The sequence below is a fragment of the Leucopleurus acutus genome (genome assembly GCF_964270905.1).
Source record: "Leucopleurus acutus genome assembly, chromosome: 6".
NCBI lineage: Eukaryota > Metazoa > Chordata > Mammalia > Artiodactyla > Delphinidae > Leucopleurus > Leucopleurus acutus.
Genome location: NC_139149.1, coordinates 110513262 through 110532468, shown reverse-complemented (window position 1 = coordinate 110532468; position 19207 = coordinate 110513262). Strand labels below are relative to the sequence as shown.

The 19207-nt window shown below is 47.2% G+C and overlaps 1 protein-coding gene across 5 annotated transcripts in view; it reads right to left on the bottom strand.

Annotated features, from left to right (window-relative positions):
• The window catches only part of ARMC9 (armadillo repeat containing 9), a gene marked incomplete at its 3' end in the record, with an annotated part of 136556 nt that overhangs the window by 90088 nt on the left and 27261 nt on the right, over window positions 1-19207 (bottom strand). For 3 of the 5 annotated variants that reach the window (XM_082841498.1, XM_082841494.1, XM_082841495.1), the window contains exons 8-12: window positions 17485-17642; window positions 14234-14332; window positions 3661-3695; window positions 1367-1444; window positions 599-710 (exon numbers count right to left, since the gene is read on the bottom strand). In XM_082841498.1, the coding sequence (XP_082697624.1) occupies window positions 599-710; window positions 1367-1444; window positions 3661-3695; window positions 14234-14332; window positions 17485-17642 (482 nt within the window). The remainder of the gene's footprint in view (window positions 1-598; window positions 711-1366; window positions 1445-3660; window positions 3696-14233; window positions 14333-17484; window positions 17643-19207) is intronic. The other 2 variants (XM_082841496.1, XM_082841497.1) reach the window with 1 other exon arrangement.

The following is a 19207-nucleotide window of genomic DNA, read 5'->3' as shown; positions in this document are numbered from 1 at the left end:
TGCGCGGGAATACCTAAATCCAGAGGTGTCTGCGGGGGTCAGTGTGAGCGGGACTCGTGCTCTAAAACACCGACGCCACCAGCTGTGAGTCTGGCTCAGGACCAGGGAAGGGCCAGATGCCAGGACGTCTCCGGGGCCTTGAAACTACATGTACCAAATCATCATGTATCAAATCATCGAGTGAAGGCAATGGCCGCTGTGACGTCAACATAGGGGTTTTTTAAAAGAGACCACAGTGATATTCAGAAGCTGCTTTTCATTTGCACTCTTGGTGTCAGCAGGAAGCATGAAGAAAGATTTTGAGAAGATGGGTTAAAAGATACAGGCAAGGCAGCCAGCCAAGAAAACCAGCATGGTCTTTTTTTTTTTCTCGGTACCTGGGCCTCTCACTGTTGTGGCCTCTCCTGTTGCAGAGCACAGGCTCCGGACACGCAGGCTCAGCGGCCATGGCTCACGGGCCCAGCCGCTCCGTGGCATGTGGGATCTTCCCGGACCGGGGCACGAACCCGTGTCCCCTGCATCGGCAGGCGGACTCTCAACCACTGCACCATCAGGGAAGCCCCCCCCTTTTTTTTAACTTCAAGAAAAAGGTACTTACCCAGCGCAGAGCCTGCAACAAAAAGGCTTTCAAGCGGTCACTCCCCAAAATCAAATCCTTCTTCAGTTTCTCATAATCCAGGGAGGGCAGTAATGGGACATCCTTCAATTTCCTACTCAGCAACACAAGTTCAAAGAGAAAGAACAGAGCAAAAGGGCGTGTTCATCACACGTCCTGAGTATCATGACAGTCTCATCTAGAGCTGCTCTGACACGCTGGACGGGCAGTGGCCCACCTGCTCTCTGTGCTCCTCGTGTTAACTCCAGGCCTCCACCAAGAGGGCTGGGTTCCAGGCCCCCCACCCCAGCTTCAACGGGCTCAGCTCTGTCTCTTCTGTTGCATGTACCAGGGTCTATATAACACTTTTCCTAAAACAAGGAGTCTCGGCCTAATGGGATTAGGTACCACCACATTCACAATAGGCCAGGGCTCCACACCACGGGGATGAAACCACCTTGGAGGCATCACAGAATCCTGAGTTCTATTTAGAATCCTGAGCAAAGTCCAAAGCCTATTAGTTCCAGCAGGCTACCCTAGGGTCCTCCCTAAAAGCCTGAAGCCACTGTCCCTCTCAAGCCTGACGGACTGGCTTGGGGGGATGTGAAGGACAGAACAGGGGTCAGAAAACAACTGTGAAGAGGAGGCGCACAGCTGACCATCCAGGAGGTAGGAGGGTGTGGCCAGGAAGCAGCAGTGGGGACGTGCCAGTGAGACAGGTAGTAAGTAGGGCAATTTGCAAACCCTCCTCAGGAGGACTCCGAGTCAGACCTCAGGCGAAGGCAGGTTTCAACTAAGAGAGACCGCTGTTCAGAGATCCACACGGCGCAGATGACCCAACACCTACATCTGGCTGGCCAGAAACAAAAGGGACCACCTGAGATGCCTTGTCACTAAAACAAGTATCTTCACATTCTGTTTTGTTGAATAGAAGAAGATTGGAGTGTATAGAAAAATGGAAAACTGAATGAGGTCTGCACTGTCTCCACGTTAATTTCCTCGTTTTGCTGTTGTACTGCAGTCAGATAAGATGTCATCACCTTATCTGAGACACTGAGGGACTCAGCTTCCTATGAAGCTATAATCATTTCAAAATAAAAAAACTAAGAACAAAACAAAATATGATTCTTCTAATACTGTGCAGAGAATATTAATATTAAATGAGAATTCATGAAGAATTGAGTGCAAAGACTAAAGCTGTAGGGTTTCATTTGTTTTTAAGGGTGGAGGAAAAACTGAGCTAATACCTCTGGGAGGTAGGATTTGGGGCTCTCTAAATTTTCTTCTTCATGTTTCTATAGACTCAAATTTTCTATAATGAGCATGTATTACTTACATTATAGGAAAAAATTACATGCTAGTTTTTTTTTTTGGCCACGCCACGCAGCTTGCAGGATCTTAGTTCCCCGAGACCATGGATCGAACCCGTGCCCTCAGCAGTGAAAGCACACAGTCCTAACCACTGGACCGCCAGGGTGTTCCCTTAAGGTTAGTTTGCAAAAGAAAAAAATGAGATCCTCTTATAGGGCCTGGAAGAAAAAGCCAGAAAAGAGGGCATCGAATGGGGTCTCAGTTAACACTCCTGGGGGGAAGCGTCAGAGTCTTCTATTTAATATAGCAAATGGTAAACCTCTGTACATGGTACATTGATTATTTTGATTTTTTTTCCAGAGGCAGATACTATTGTGAGTTTAAAAATGAATACAAATACTTTAAAAAATTCCAATTATAAATAACTGGTCAGTATTCTTCAAAAGTGTCAAGGCCTCGAAAGACAAAGACTGAAGAATGATTTCAAATGAAAGGAAACTAAGACATGACAAGACCAACGTGTGATCCTGGATTGAACCTCAGACCAGAGAAAGGACATAACAGAACAACGGATAGAATGTGAATAAGCCCTGCAGACGAGAGGACAGTACTTTTTCAGCATTAACTTTCTGATTTTGATAACTGCACTGGGCTTGTGTAAAATATTAACACTGGGGAATCTGGGTGAAGGGTATATGGGAATTCTTTGTTCTATTTTTGCAACTCTGAAATTATTTCAAAATGAAAAAAAGTTTTAATTTAAAATGCAAACAGGCTCTTTCTCTAGACAAAAAAAGTTCCATTTGTAAAGCCAAGTTTGATAATGTTCTATAGCTGGGCAGCTTCTACTCAAAGGAGGAAAAACGGTCATATATATTTGGGCCATATTTACTTGCCAATAATGGCAATATTACTAAGTTGCTCGGCTATCCCCCATTTCTGCGGTCCAGCCACTCTCCCACAGTCCATGAGGAAACTGAGGTACAGACAGGTTATAAAAGTGGTCCAAGGTCACAGAGCCGGGGGCAGAGGGGGGTTTAACCCTGGCAGTCCGTGCTCATAAGCACTGCATCCTACAGCCACCATCTGAAGTGAACAGAGTGCAGGGTTAATGTCAGACTCGGGCAAGACCGAGGGAAGGAGGAATGTTGTATCGACCGCAGGTGTCTTGGTAATATCATAGCACCCTCCAATCCCCACCACCCAAGGCTGGCTCAGAGGGTCACCAGAACCCACCCTAGTCCTCGTGTCCATGCCAAAGGTTCTCAACTTCCCTGCTAGTGCAACACCTATGTCTGGTGAAGCCCCCCTGCCTCAGACACCCCCACGGGGGACAGCCTAACTGACTTGGATAGGAATGCCCCAGCACACACAGAGCTATCCTGTGGCCCTGGTCACAATGTGACTCAGGAGAGAACATAAAATTTAGACATTGCAACGTTCTGTGGGCTGCCATATGACAGTAGATTAAACTGATTTCTATAGAATATTATAGGAACAATTCAACAATTTTTTCCATTCGATGCTACCTCACCAACGTAAATAGAATTGACTTTAAAAGATACTTTTGTAAGTATTTTATAAGTATTACTTATGATTACTGGTATTTCCTTTAATACCCACATGTAGCTCCAGCTTAATCAAAGGAATTCGTCTAAGCGAGGCGGTTAAGAGCTTTTATTAAAACTGTTTTGAATTTCAGTTTTACCCATAGCTATTCTCCTTAATAACAATTCCTAAGAGTAGTTACTTACACGGGTGCCAAGGAGGCTCTTAACATGGTTGAAGCCTGAGGGGGGAGGGGGAGAGAAGGAAAGAGATCGTGTTAGACATTGACAGCTATGCATTAATCCCAAATCACTGTAACGGCACAGAACCAACGGATTTGCAAAGTGTTTCATCCACCAGGATTCTCCAACCATAATCGTATATGATTTAAAAATTAGCCCAAGTCCAAGTTTAGTAATACCCTACTGATGCATTTCCCAAGCCACCCACCTCTGGCTTGTTGCTACTCCACTCCAAGCAGCAGTCTATAAGAAAACGGGTGGGTTCGCCCTGACCAAGCTCCCAGAGGAACTTAAAGCTGCCTAGTCAAAGACATCATAAGGAACAAAAGCAATGAAAATCAGTTTATTATCCTGGTTTTCTTCTTTATTAAGATTTTATCTTTGAGTACACAAATAACACATGCACTTAGCACCAAGTCGCTCTAGAGGCGTTTATGGAAAAAATTCACAATCCCCCTCCCACCCTACTCCCTTCTAATCCTGCCTATAGGCCAAATCACTGCCCACTTTATGGGCACGTCCCATTTATTGTTTTGTTTTTGCTACTACAGCAACGTGGTATCAAGCATGTACTAAAATAGAGAAACCACCAAATGCTGTGAATGACACTTGTTTGGATGGACTCAAACCAACCGTAAAAGACATTTTGAGAAAACACGGGAAATGTGAAAATGGACTGCACTGGTATTACATGATACCAAGGAATTAGTATTAATTATATTCAGCACTGTGGCTACAATTTTCGTTTTTTGAAGCCCTTATCTGTTAGAGACGTATATTGAATTATTTATAGGTAAAATGATAGAATGTTTGGAATTTGTCTAAAAGAACTCTAGGGGACAAAAGTAAGTAGAGGCGAAGAGAGGAAGTCTCAGGCGTCTGTGGAGCCCTTCCCAAAGGGGCAGGCAGTAGCACTCAGTTCCCTCTACGTCACCACAACCCTCGAACGGAACATTATCCACGCTGATCATATTGAACTGTGATCATTTTGCAGCCATTTCTGTCTCCTTCTCCTTTAGCAGACATGGAGTTTCACAAGGCCTGGAGATATAGCACCTGCACGTCCCCAGCACCTGGCACAGTACCTGGACCACAGAGGCACTCAATCAACATTTATTTGTTGAATGCATGAATGAAGACTGACTTCCAAAAGTGGGCACTCAGAATACTTGACTGATTTACTAAATGTAATAAATCGGCCACGTTCTCAACTGCTTCCCTTCGCAGTATTTACAGATCCCCGTATTCTCACCTTGAAGACTGAAAACCCTGCTTTTAAATGGTTCATGACCATGTATCATCTTGTAACTTTTAACCTTTGACTTTTCCTTTTCTTTTTTGGCCACACTGTGCAGCTTGTGGGATCTTAGTTGCCCGAAGAGGGACTGAACCCACGCCCTCGGCAGTCAGAGCTCGGCGTCCTAACCACTGGACTGCCAGGGAATTCCCTTTCCTTTCTTTTTTTTCTTTTAAAACCCTTGACTTTTTAAAAATTAATTACTTGTTATTCCTGTTATTGGCTTAAACAGCAAGGAGCTCAGAACATTGTTTGAAATGTCATCTAAATGACTTGTCTAACACATTAAGGGGATCAAGGAGCCAGTAATGTGGTCAATGAAGGACACAGCCATAGTAAAACACTCGCATAATATATACACAAGAGAAAAATATTTTACAGTTAGTGATATTGGCTACTTCATAGTTCCACAAATAAAATTCATTTACATACAACCCCCTTTTTTCATAATTAAGAAAATGTTCTCGGGCTTCCCTGGTGGCGCAGTGGTTGAGAGTCTGCCTACCGATGCAGGGGACATGGGTTCGTGCCCCGGTTCGGGAAGATCCCACATGCCGCGGAGCGGCTGGGCGCGTGAGCCATGGCCGCTGAGCCTGTGCGTACGGAGCCTGTGCTCCGCAGCGGGAGAGGCCACAACAGTGAGAGGCCCGCGTACCGCAAAAAAAAAAAAAAAAAGAAAAGAAAAGAAAAGAAAGTGTTCTCTGTCTTTTAAAACACTGATTTTTTTCTCTTTTGCTAAATTCTATATCATTCTGTTTGCTCTGTGAAGAAAGTAATTGAAAAGCAGTAATAACTGACCCTTTCATGAGAAGAGCCAGTATGTTAAACAGTATTGAGACTTTACTATTCAATCAAGTAAATAAAATTTTTCTTTTAAAGTTGGCAATGAGGCGAGGGGAGAATGGCCCAGCCTGCTCCTAACGAGGGAGGAAGGTGTGGTATTTCATTCAGTAAGTACTGGCTGCCCACCATCTAACAGGCCTCTGCTAGGCACCGCTGAAATCGGTGGGCAAGGCAAAAGCCCTCTTCTCAGAGAGCTTGCAATCCAGTGGGCAGAATCAATGATCAAATAAATCTCCGTGCCTCGCCTGCAAGATGGTGGCAATGCTATACCAGTGGGTGCAGATGCCAATGAGGGCGCATGGAAGTCAGCGTAGCTTCCCCTCTCTTCTGCCTGTCCACGCTGAGCTCCCAGTGCTGACGGGGATGCTAGAGCTGGGAGGTACTGGCCGTAAGTTATGAAGTAGAAGTTGACCTTAACATTGACACCCAAGTATAAATTTGCCCATGGAATGGAGAACTCACAGTGGGTGACGGCTACCACTTCCTTCTTAGGTGGAGGCGTTAATAAGAATCCTCGAACACTGAGGGGGCTGCTCTGATCTGTTGACTAACCTTTACCTTGGATTGGATTTCCAAAGGTCACTGCCACCAGCTGCGGGCGCTGCTCTGCGCGTAGGCGGGGTGGACACAGCTACGACAGTCTGGCTAAGGAAGAAAAGCCCCAGGAAGAGAAAGCTGGGAGAGGCCCCAGAATCATCATCAGCTGGAATAATTTCCCTCTCAAGGTAACTCTGGGTTTTGAGTATGGACGACAAGCCCAGGGAGCACCCCCTCGCTAAGGAGGCCCTGACCGCAGCCCCAGTGGGCGCTGTGTGAGTTCCGGGATTCTACGCTGGCACCCAGAGTAAGGCCCCCAAGGCCTGGGGCACCAGGAGGAGGCCGGCGCCCCGGCCACGGCGGACGCGGGCGCAGAGGGGTGGCGCTTTCCACTGGGCAAGCACAGTGTGAATGTGCGGCAGCCCTTTCCGGGCACAGGTAGAGGCCAGTGGAACGAGGAACGTATGCACCTGTCAGTTAGTCACTGAGCGCCTGTGCCGTGCCAGGCTCAGGGCAGGGCTCTCTGCAACGCTTGGACGTGGGAGAACTGAACTGCTACCTCAGCCGAGAGTGAACACGCAGAACTGCGGCCCCACCCCTTCCCAGCTGCAGGCAAGAAAGGGGAGCCCGGCCCTCGGGGTCATGGTGTGGGCGAGGGCGTTACTGGGGCCACACGAGCCTGGGACCACTCTTGGTGACAACAGCAGGATGAGGGGCTTTGCTAATGACGCATGACGTCAGGAAGCGTGCTTAGAGAAACCGGGAGGAGGTGTGACGTGGCGAGAGTGTCCCTGGGTCACGAGCGACTGGAGGTGGACTGGGTTGGCAGGGGCCTGTCACTGTGGGACTTCTCCGGGGAGTTTGGTGTACGGCTAAAGGGTCGTGAATCTCAGTACCCAGCGTGTCTCAAACTTGTGACATCAACAGTTTGCTCGGGGACGGGGACATCCATGGGACTGGCTTCAATGCACACACTTCGGGAACTGCTGCTCCACAGGAGCAGCGGGTGTGCGCAGCCCAGGGAGGGTCAGAAAGAAGGAGCCTCGCCGACACCAGCAGTGGCTGCGAGCCCCAGGGCGACAGGAAGGCCCCGCCTGGAGCCAGAAACCTCCTCGGACCAGGCTGGTCCACTGCCAGCCCTTCTTCCCCGGCCCCGCTCACGTGGGACTAACGCTGAACCCAGGTGCCGCCTGTGCGGTGCAGGACAGAGGCAGGACCCTTGTCAGGCGACCTCACGGGGAATGGTCACCAGGAGAGGTTAAGTCACCACTGCGGGAAACCTGAGGAAATGTGTGTCGGCCACGCGACAGAGGGGCAACAGGAGCTGGGGACCCAGAGGGACATCCCCACCACGTGGACAAGGGAGGCTGCTGTGGCCAGCTCTGTAACAGGAAGGGGTACGGACACAACTCGAAAACGCAGGGTTGTGACCACAGAAGGGGAGCGCTGGAATGGAAAACTGTGCAAATGCGATCTGGAAGCGGCGCTATGTGTGCGCGCGGTGTGTGGGTGCCCAGTGTCTGAACCCTTGGCCTTGCCTCACCACCCACAGCCTGAAGGCGTCTGAGAGCCTGGGGCCGGGCAAGGTGCACAGCAATGCGCACACCTGGGGAGGTGCCAGGGGCTGGGGCGCTGGGGCTTCTTGGGGTTTCTGAGACCCGAGTCAGGCCTAGAGAGACAGATGCGCATGAGATCATGGAGGGCTGGGGACTCCATGCTGAGCACGTCGGACCGGAAGCAATGACAGGTATTAAGCAAGGGAGTAACCAGATGGGATTCCTGTATGTACCTAAATCCTTCCTGAAGCCTGTGGGCGTAAGTAAATAAATAAGACACAACCAGAAAGGTCACTCCAGCTCCCGTGTGAATGAGCCACCAGAAATCTAAGAGTTTTGAGACTGAGACCAGGCAGGAAATGTTGCTTTAAGCCAGGACAGAAAGAGGGAGAGCCTGAACAGACACAAAGCAACAGAGGCAGGGCAGGAGGGAGGAAGCCCGCCCAGATCCCCACGGCCACCTGAGCACAGGGCAGAGGAAAGGGAAGAGCCTCGGGTGACTCCCGGGGTTCCCTGGAGTGCCATTTGCTGAGACAGAAACACAGGAGGGAAATCACCTTTGTGGAGGAAAAGATAAGCCTGGGTTGGGACACGGAAAGTGTGACGTGCCTGTCAGACATTCACGGGGAGAAGGCCGGTAAGTCTGGGTTTGGAGGTCAGGGAAAAGGTCTAAGCTAATGGCACAGTTACCCTCTGCCGATCACGGTCCTACCGACTGATGAGACCAAAGGTATTCAATCCTCACATCAGCAGGGTCAGTTCAGATACGTGACAGGCACTGGTGTATGAGGTGTGGTAGGGAGAGGGGAACCAGGTGTGCAACTCCCCCTCCTCGATACACAGAGCACTGGGCCCAGAAAGGCTGCCTCGAAATGCAGTGGCAACATGGGGAAAGGGCAGGCGTCCTGCCAAGACTTAAGCAAGCCGCCTGAGGGAGAACGCCAAGGCTGAAGAGGCTGGACTTCATTTGCAGAGCCACAGTCCACACAGCAGGAAGCTGCGGGAAGTACCCTCCTTAGCAGAATAGTGCCACAGCAAGGCTTCCTGAACATCTGCACGCGGCCACCTCCCCAGAGGGTCACCGCCACCCCCGCCACCCCACCCCCCGCCCCTGCAGGTTTTCACTGCTAACAAAGATGGTTGATTTTGGAAGTAGATGCCTCCTAAGATTCACACGTCCTGCGCCTTTAATATATTTAATGCTATCACACCGGGAAGTACTGTAACTTGTATTTCCAGTGCGGCCTACCTGGAGTCGTGGAAGAAAGGGAGGGTTAATTCCCCAAAGAGCCATTTTCCAATAAGGATGGGTTTAAATGGAAACTTTCCCATCCGATGAATCACAAACCTAGAGGCGCCACAGGTGGGACTTGGGACTCAACCGGGGGCTGTGCTCAGTTTTCCACCTTGAGGGTGTCTCTGCATTCGTGCCTGCCCACTGCAAACAGGGGGCTAAGGAGAGAAAGACATACCAAAGCACCTTTAAATGCTATTTGCAGCACACGAAGATGGACGCTGCATCATTAGAAAGAGCAAAACACCGACAATGTCTGCCAGAGGAATGGCTAAATGCACCATATTGTTCTCCAACTAAAATTCTGAAAGATAAGGGAAATACAAGTATGCTAAAGGGACAGGAAAGACTTTCAAAAATGTAGTTAAGTGAAAGGAGACAGCTGCAGAATGATACGTGCAATAAAATCTCAATTATATACTATTTTTAAAGGTCTGGAGGATGTACGTGAAACACAGTCAACACTTATCTGTGGAGGAAGGCAGGATGGGGTGCGTGTGAGGGAGGGAAGGGGTTTCTGCTTTGCTCCGTCTACTGCTAAATTGTTGTGTATTTTCCAGCTAACATATTCTTGTATCCCTTGTATAACCTTAGAACACACAAAAAACCTCCCTCTTGTGCTCTGAGGAAGAAGTTTCTCCTTTTACTACTTATCACTAGATTCCTGATAATATAAAATCAGATTCATCTCAAATCCCAGCAAATAATGGGCCCCAGGGTTTAGAGCCTGACTTGGTAAGGACCGCGGCATGACAAACCTGGGGTTAGGGTGGTGACAAGCAGTCAGGCTGGAAGAGGCCGCCCAGGAGAGCTCTCTTCTCAAGATTTAATCCATCGTTATCAACCCTGGGAGCACGTGCATTTGACGCCCAGCTCTGATAATGCATCAGACTTCCGGACACAGTTACCTGGGTGGGAAGGAGGTAGGGTGGAAACACACTTCTTGTCTCCTCAGTGGGGTCCTCGGCCTCCACACATACACAGTCTTCACATATACCCCCCAGAGGGGGTGACTTACTGGATTTGCACCGCCCTGCACCCGCCTCCTCTGGGCAGTGAGGCTGCGCAGAGAGCACAGCCCCAGTGGTAGGGGTGGAGCGGGTGGAGAGCAGGGGCTGGGCCACAGCTGTCCATGACGGGGGGTGGGGGTGGGGGTGGGGGGGGATTGTTTCTTTAATTCCAGGGCTCAAAAGTAGGTTACCCACCTGCCTACCAAAAAAAAAATCCACATTCTCCAACATAAGCTTTGTCAGAATCAGTGGCAACATCTCCAGCTCCTTTTCCCTTCATTCTATTGTTGTATTTTTCGATTGGTTCGGAACTCAGGGGGAAGAAGGGTCTTATTTACTGAGCCCTTCTGAACTTTCAACAGTGAATGAGGTTGCAGAGGGCCAGATTCTTAACAGCCAGATTTAAAAACCAGTATCAAAGGCGCTAAACTTCGTAGCACCAGCCGTTTTCTGATGGGCTTCAGCCAGGCTCCTGTCAGTACAGTGAATTGAAACGCTCAAGCCCGAGGAGAAGCTGATCGAGGACCAGGCTAGAAGGAAGGCTGGTCCGTGCCTACTTATTTATCTTGAAACTGATGGCATCCTGTTTGGACTTCGGGTAGACTATATTCCCTTAAACAAATAAAAAAGCAATCTTCTTCCAAGTCCTAGATCCGATTGGCTCAGTCACCAGACATCCGATCTAAATTGTACCCTAATTTCCTCTTCATGCGTTATAAATCTGATATCATACATTGACGTCAGGCATGCCTAGTCAACTACAATATTCTTTTACACTTCCATAATGACCCCTCACCCACTTTTTATCACCTTATAAGAAAAATATACTAGGAACAATAAAAAATTGTTTGCAGTTTTTATGGCCTGTTACTAAGTCAATGACTCAAGTGGGGGAAAAAAAATGGTTGCGAGTTAAGGCAAACAGAGCACATCCTCTCTCCCGTGGTTTCTGAGGCTCACACTCTGTACCTTAGTGCCACCATAACAGGGAAGGATGGTAGGACCAGCCTCTTGACAAACGAAGGTAACTTCTAACGGGATGAAACAGCAGATACGTTGTGCCCCCATCCCCTTTTATATCGCTCCTTTTAAACATGACATCAGTTTTGTTCACGTGGCCCGTGGGATCTTAGTTCCCTGATCGGGGACTGAACCCGTGCCCCCTGCAGTGGAAGCGCGGAGTCTTAACCACTGGACTGCCAGGGAAGTCCCAACATCAGTTTTAAATATGCTGGATGCAGCACTCCGCCAACAGACAGGATTCTTGTATATGCAAGACAGGGTGGGGTTTTATAAACAAACCTGAAGAACACTTAAGTATTTACTGAATTAATACATAAATGGAAGGGGTGGGGGGAATAAGTGGCCTTATTAGACACAGATCCTGCTATGCTAATTACTGCTAGAAAGCCATCATTTTTGGTGAACACACTCTATCCTTAATGTTACCTTAGGTTGATGACTTACAGCTAAGCATACACTGGACACAGAGGGTCAACTCAGCCAGGCCACAGGGATGTGGCTTGAAGCCCCTCATCCTAGAGAGCCCATGAGGGAGTTACTTTTTCGAAACTCGGATGTCTGTGTGTGCTTTACTGACATTTTAAAAATGGTCGATTCGCTAAGATTCCTGTATGCTGACATCACTCCACCCACATCCTAAAGCATGGACTCCGCAGCTCCTGTCCATGTGTGGCACAGCCGACGCAGCTAAAGCCTGGCGGTGCACTTCCACATGCACCCCGAGGACATAGTCAAGGACGCTGGCTCTTCACCACGTTACCATGTCCTTTCTACCAAGATCCACGAGAGGAACTCTCCGCAGGTCTTAGCACCAGAAAAACCCTGTGCAGCAGTTTTTTGACCTTCCAGTCCTCAAAAAAAAAGGTACTTAGACTTGTTTTTAAATTGTAAGAGTAATATACCTACTTGGAAAAAGTTCACGGTCTAAAGGGCACATAGGGGACGTTGGTGGCATTGAAATGGTCTATTGTGGGCACGTGTGATGGGCTCGTAGGCGTTCATTTTACTGCTGTGCTTCACAGGCTACATGCGTAGCACAAATGCCGTTTCAGATGCAGTGAATATCACCCTCTCTTCCTTTAGAAATAAGTCATGTAACTGTTTTTTGCACAGGCTACTGGGAAGCCCACAGCCAAATCTGAGCCTTGCTCCCAGGGGTACAGTAACTTAGGACATGCATTTTTTTATACTAGCCTGAGCCCGGGCTTACTTTTATTCTTCCTATCCTCATCTTCCTTTAAGCACAATTTCTTTTTTTCCCCCAGCATTACTGAGATATAACTGACATACAACATTGTGTGAGTTTCAGGCATACAATGTGATAATCTAATAAATGTATATATTGTGAAATGATTACCACGATAAGGTCAGTTAACACAGCCGTCACCTCTCATAGTTACCTTTTGCTGTTGTGAGAACATTTAAGATCTACTCTCTTAGAACCCTTCAAGTACACAATACAGTATTGTTAACTGTAGCCATCATGCTGCACATTACATCCCCAGACCTATTCATTTTAAAGCCAGATGTCTGCACCCTTTGACCAACATCCCCTCATCTCCCCCACTCCCTGGCGACCACCAATCTACTTTCAGTTTCTATGAATTCTAACCAAAATTTCTTTATTTTTATTTTCTATCTTTTCATTTCTCATATTTGTGTTTTCTCATAATAAGCTGCTTCAAATCTACTTGAGAATCAGGTAGGTTATTTTAATGCTGAAAAAGGCCTTGTTTATGAAGACCCTAGTATTAATGTGCAAACACTTAATTAAAAGCTGGGGCTCTGACCCTCGGGGTTGCCTCAGGATCACCCGGTGCTTCCTTCCTAATTGCCCGGCTCCACACACACAGCCTCTGGACCAGGTGGCAGGTTGGTGTGCGATCCCGGGACATGGGTTCACGAACCCTGAAAACTTCCTCTGGAGACACAGCTATACTCGTGCCCCTGGTTAAGAACCCGACTCAGCTCCACATGCCTCCAGATGTGAGCTCTCCTAGGAAGGACACATCACCTACGTGATGTCTTGGCCTGTAACGCCAACCTGAATCTGACCACAAGGAAACATCAACCACAGAAGGAGAAATGTCCTATTTTTAAAGAAAGGGAAGGACTGTCTTCTTTTAAAATGTCGATGTCACGAAAGTCAAAGAAAGAAAGACGGGGGGTGGGGGTGGGGGAGTGTTGAAGCTGAAAGGAGGCTAGAGAGACACGACAAATCAACGTAACGCCTGAGCCCACACTCCGGGCACCGGGAAGGGGCTGCTGCAGAGGACGTTAATGGCTCTGCTGGCGAAACTAGGACAGGCACAGTAGGTTAGTCAGGTAAAAGTACTGCCTCGATATTAAATTTACTGAAGTTGACAATCACACGGTTATATAAGAGAACATTGCTGTTAAGAAATGCACACTGCACTCCAGTATTTAGGAGCAAAGGGCCATAAACATACGTAATTTATCCTCAGATGGTTCAGAAAACATATTGTGTGTGTGGGTGTGTGTGGAGAGAAAGTAAACAAACGAGCAAAACGCTAGCAGGTGGTGGATATGGGTAAAGGGTATACAAGTGGCCTTCGGGCAGTTTTTGCAGCTTTTCTGTACGTTTGCAATGATTCTAAGTATAAAGTTTAAAAAGATAAAAGGAAAGCCCGTCTGCCACCACACAACCCCAACACGGCAGTGATTTTTCAAACAGGACGAGGGTTCCTTCGTTTCCTACTGCCTTGCTGCCATTAGCGGCCCTGGGACCCAACAAGCAGCTCCGCCTGGAAGAGACAAACGCGCCTCCCCAGCCCCCGCCCCTGCCCCCAGGAGGCCGCCTCCCAGCGGCCCAAACCCACTCTTCCTTCTGGGAACGCACAGACCTCCAAAGCCCGCTGAGATGCAGACTCCGAATGTGTTATTTCCTCCTGTTCTGCCATTTTTTAAAGTTACGGGATTTTGACACCTGGGGGCAGACCCGGGCGCAGAGCCTCACCGTGCCGGGCCTCGTGAAGTCCACGCTGCGCGCCAGGCTCTGCCGCATCTGGTTGCTGAAGAGGCGGACGCAGACGCTCTGCAGGTACTCGGGGGTGATCTGTCGGAAGACAGAGGATGGACGGCGGGTGAAAGGGGTGAGACATCCCCGGAGCCGTGAGAGGCACCCTAGCCAGTGTCGGAGCTGACTCTCAACAGCCTCTCCGAGGGCACAAAGGTGAGCTTTTGCTTTACCATCGCAGCCCCAGGGAGTTGAAACACTGAGCCTGACGCAAAAACTAACACACTACTGGTGTGGTCACGGGATAGCATACTTTAAGTTACAGAACCCCACTTAACGTACTCCTGCTGTCACGTAGAATAAACTGATTTCTCTTTTTTCTTTTGGCTGCACGGGGCGGCTTGGGGGATCTCAGTTCCCTGACCAGGGATTGAACCTGTGCACTCAGCAGTGAAACTGCAGAGTCCCAACCACTGGACTGCCAGGGATTTCCCGTCAAATAAACCGATTTTAAACCATTTTTGTTAATTCAAGCAACAAAGTCACTGGGTGGCCATAATGTGATAGAAAGAAAGCCGGACTGAAAATCTGAAGATCTGGGCTCAAGCAGTGGACTCGCGAAAATCAGCAGCTCTGCCTCCTGCTTTCCTGACCTGTCGGATGAAAGGAATGAGGCCACGGCTCTGCGTCACGGGGAGGGGGGGTACATGAGATCAAGGGAGAGCCTAGCACATGACAGATGGCTCAGTAAACGCTTACTGAATGAGTGATGGAGACACTTTATACACTATCCAGCACTAGACAACAGGAGGCTGGGTTACTGCTGCATCAATGCCACGGCATCATGGCGTCTTCCTTCAGCACCTCTCATACCTCTCATTAGCTACCATGATTCAGGATGGACATCCAGCATCTAAGGTGGTAATCTCTGAAACGTTTTCATCTTATGTCTTTTCTTTTTATAGGGGTAACACGTGCTCATTTAAAAGGTAACACAGCCTCTCCCCAGCCCCACCCCACAAGCCAATCCCTGGAGGTAACTGCTCTTAACAATTTTACCCCCTTCCAGACTTTATCCTGTGCCTGATTGTGAGAGGGAAGCTCCTTTTCCCCAGCCTCATGATTCCATGTGCTGAACTTCCATATGGTAATGTAACTGGCTCTCTTCCTACCCCTCACTCATTCGTCCCCACAAGAGGAAGACAACTCAACTGGCTGGTGAGTTGGAAAGAGCCAGAACACTGGGCTAGACCCTTTTGTCTCCCTGTGGTCCTCCTGTCTGTCCCCTTGAAACATCTGGTCTGATTCGGCCACCAGAAAGACTGCCCCTCTGTGCCAGATGTCTCTGGTCATCCCTCGACACTCAGCTATAAGTGACTCAGACAAATAAGGGCCCCATCTCAAGGCTGTACCTCCTACATTATCCTGAGCCCATTTCCTCTGAATTCCCACAGTATCAAAATTTAATCATTCATTTTTCATCCTGTACATTTAACCTTTCCTTGTAAACCTGTTCCTTCCCTACAACCTAGAAACATGTCCAAATACATTTAATATTTTAAAAATACCTTCCCTTTTCTCCTCCCTAGGCCCTCATCTATCAACCACCCTCTCAGTGTTCTTCCTTCACAGCCAAGGTCCTTGAAAGAATAGCCAACGTTTGCCGCCTCCCCTTCACTTTACCTTTCAACACACCATAGTCGAGCCCCCATCTGAATCACCCCAAGGAAACTTATGGCAAAGGCCTTCTAAGTGTCAGAAACACTGGACACTTTTCCGTTCTGGACTTCTACAGTTTTCTGTGATTTTTGAGACTTTGGATCAACCCCTTGCTCCTGAAACTGTTTCCTCTTTTGGCTGATACCGGAACTGATACCAGACCCAGCCCTTTAACAAGGAAATCTGATTCTGTCACTCTCTTGCTTAAAAAAAGTGAGTGAGAAAAGAACATGAATAAACAGTTGACTAAAAGACAAATATATAAACGGCCAAAAAACATATGAAAATATATTCAGCCTCATACATGACTAAAGAAATGTAAATTGAAACATTCAGAATACCAAGTTTTACTTAGCAAACTGGCAAAAATTTCAACGTATAATCATGTCCAGTGTTGGCAAGTGTGTGGAGAAATAGATGCTCTGATACGCTACTGGAGGTGGGGGGGTGGGTAGACATTGTTGAAATCTTTGGAGAAATAATTTGGCAAAACATCTCTCAAAGTTTTAATGCCCATAACCTTTGACCTAGCAATTCCATTCTTAGGCTCTTATCTTACCTATATTCAAAGGTATACAGTATATACAAGGATGCTCATTATAACAGTTTTTGTTATAGCAAACAAAAAAATCTAAATGTTCCTCATCAGAGATCTGATGAATTATGGTTCACCCTTGCAGTGGAATAATAATGTACAAGCATCAAAAAGAATGAAGTAGGTGTGTGGTCATGTGGAAAGATCTCCAAGATATATTGAAAGTGAAATAGCAAGCTTGGGAAAAGTAATGGGTCACAGGATCCCAAGTAAGTATGGCATACCGTATGCACACGCACACACGTGCACACACATGCACATGCGCAGAAGTGTTCTGAAATAATACACAAGGAAGTGTTAATCTTGAATGTCAGTAAGAAAATGAGACTTAGGAATTGTGTGTGGAAGGGGCCTTTTGCTCCTAACTATATACTCCTCTGAGTTGTTTCAGTCTTTTGCCAAGAGCACGTATTTCTTTTACATGAAGAACAAGCTAGTTAAGATTCCAGTGTTCCCCCAACCCCATCTCTCCCTGTTTTGATAGCGGAGGCCCTTCCAACCCCTGCCTGGTGGTCTGCAGGCCTCTGCTTGCACACTCCAGTTGTAAGAGCTCATGTGCCCATCTGTGGCCACACCTGGCGCCGCGCCGACCTGGCTGTAGGAAGCACACCAGGATGATGGCAGTTACGTTGTAAGAGGAGAGAAGGCAAAAGGAAAACACACACTTTCTTTTTATTTATTTCTGTACTGTTTGAATTTTCTTTCTTTTTTCTATCTTTTGGCCTCGCTGTGCGGCATGCGGGATCTTAGTTCCCTGACCAGGGATCGAACCCGTGCCCCTGCAGTGGAAGAGCGGTGTCCTAATCACCGGACCGCCAGGGAAGTCCCTTGAATTTTCTATGTACATGCCTTCTTTTTCTTCTTTTTTGTCAACAGATGTGTCATGACACATCTTTATCTCAAAAAAGACACATGAACAATGGGGGACCTTCCTTACCATCTTGCCACTGACTGTGGCCTCCAGAGAATCCACCAGCTCTGCCGTGACCCCGATGAGATTGTGGTAGTCCGCCTGGATCTTATTGTACCGTTTCAAGTACGTCATTGACCTACGCTCAGCTTCTACCAGCTGCTGGTGGAGTTGCTGCAACACTTCTAGGAGGACAATATATATTTATATTAAAACAAAACAAAAAAGCAACAATTTAAAAGACCCCTACAAAATAAAAAATAATTATATTCTTGTCAAGGGAGTACCATGCCTACTGTCAGAATATTTTACCATAACAATGAATTTGATGCTCTGTATTTGTGTTTAACACTTCTTCTGTCTCATGCCACTTTTAATGACAAAGTGCTTGTAATCACTGATTTTTTCATTTCTTATCCCCGGTAGTTCAACTGAGTCATCACTGGCTTTCCTAACAAAATCTACTTCCTTGGCCGAACCCCATGCAACTTCTTTTAGTTCCTCTCTCTATGTACAAGAAACAAACTCAATGTTTCTTTCTAGAATCAGCTCACAAAATGGTTGAACCAAAACTGAGTTTTTTTCTCTGTTTGTGCCCCGTGAGGTTGTCTGGGGGATAACTCATAACCGCAAGAGAGTTCTTCATTTTAAGTGAAGGTTAGGGCTGCTTGACAGGTGCTGAGAAAACTCAGATCCAGGATTAGGTAAGATTCCAGGTGTTCATTCTGCCAGTTCGATGAAGCATAAGTCTTAGAGCGGCAGCCTTGGAAGGTTCTAGGGTTGTCTCCTTGGAATCCCCCCCACCCTGGCCCCATACCCCATGGCAGCGCTTGACGGCCACGCCACCCTGGGCACAGTTGGACTATACAAATCTTCTTCGGTGTCAGTACTCCTTGGCCCTATCCTACTTTTTCCCTTTCCTGGAAGGCTATGTTTCGGATGGAAGGACGTGTTGCTGCCCCCAAACCCACGTTAACTCAATATTGTCCCGATCCAGGCACTGCATAATACTTAAAGCCTTCATTTTAGAACACATTTCATGTATACAGAGAGAGCCTTTACAATTATAAAGACCAAATATAGCCATTATTTTATAATAACTTTAATGGAGTATAATCTATAAAAATATTGAATCACTTATGTTGTATACCTGAAACTAATATAATATTGTAAATCAACTCTAATTCAGTTAAAGACCTGGGTTCAAATCTGTACCCTACCAATTTCTTGCTGGGTAACCTGGGGCAAGACACTTAATGTCTCTGCTTCTCATTTCTTAACCTACAAAATGGGGAAGATGATAATGATCTTGAAGGGTTATTGTGAGGATTAAAGAACACATGTACTCAAAGTGCCCAGCACACGGCTGGCCCACAGCAGCTGCCCATACACGCCAGCTATTATTATTATTGCCTTTCATGGAAAGGGGTCAAAGATTTTCTAAATATATTTCTATGCAAGTAGATAACTTGAAAAAGTGGCAGAAAGGTTACGTCCTAAAGCAGTGGTAATGCAAATTTTGAAATATATCAGAATCACCCGAAAATAAAGATGATCAAGCTTTACCTTCAGAGACTCTGATTTTGTGGATATTGGGTAGGGGCTAAGTATCTATGCTGTCAACAAACTCCCGGCTCTGACACGGACCACAAGTTGGAGAAACACTGTCCTAAATTATGTTTTCCTCCTAATTTGTGTCCTAAACAGCTATGAGGATCACCCACATTCAAACTGTATTTCAAAAACTTTT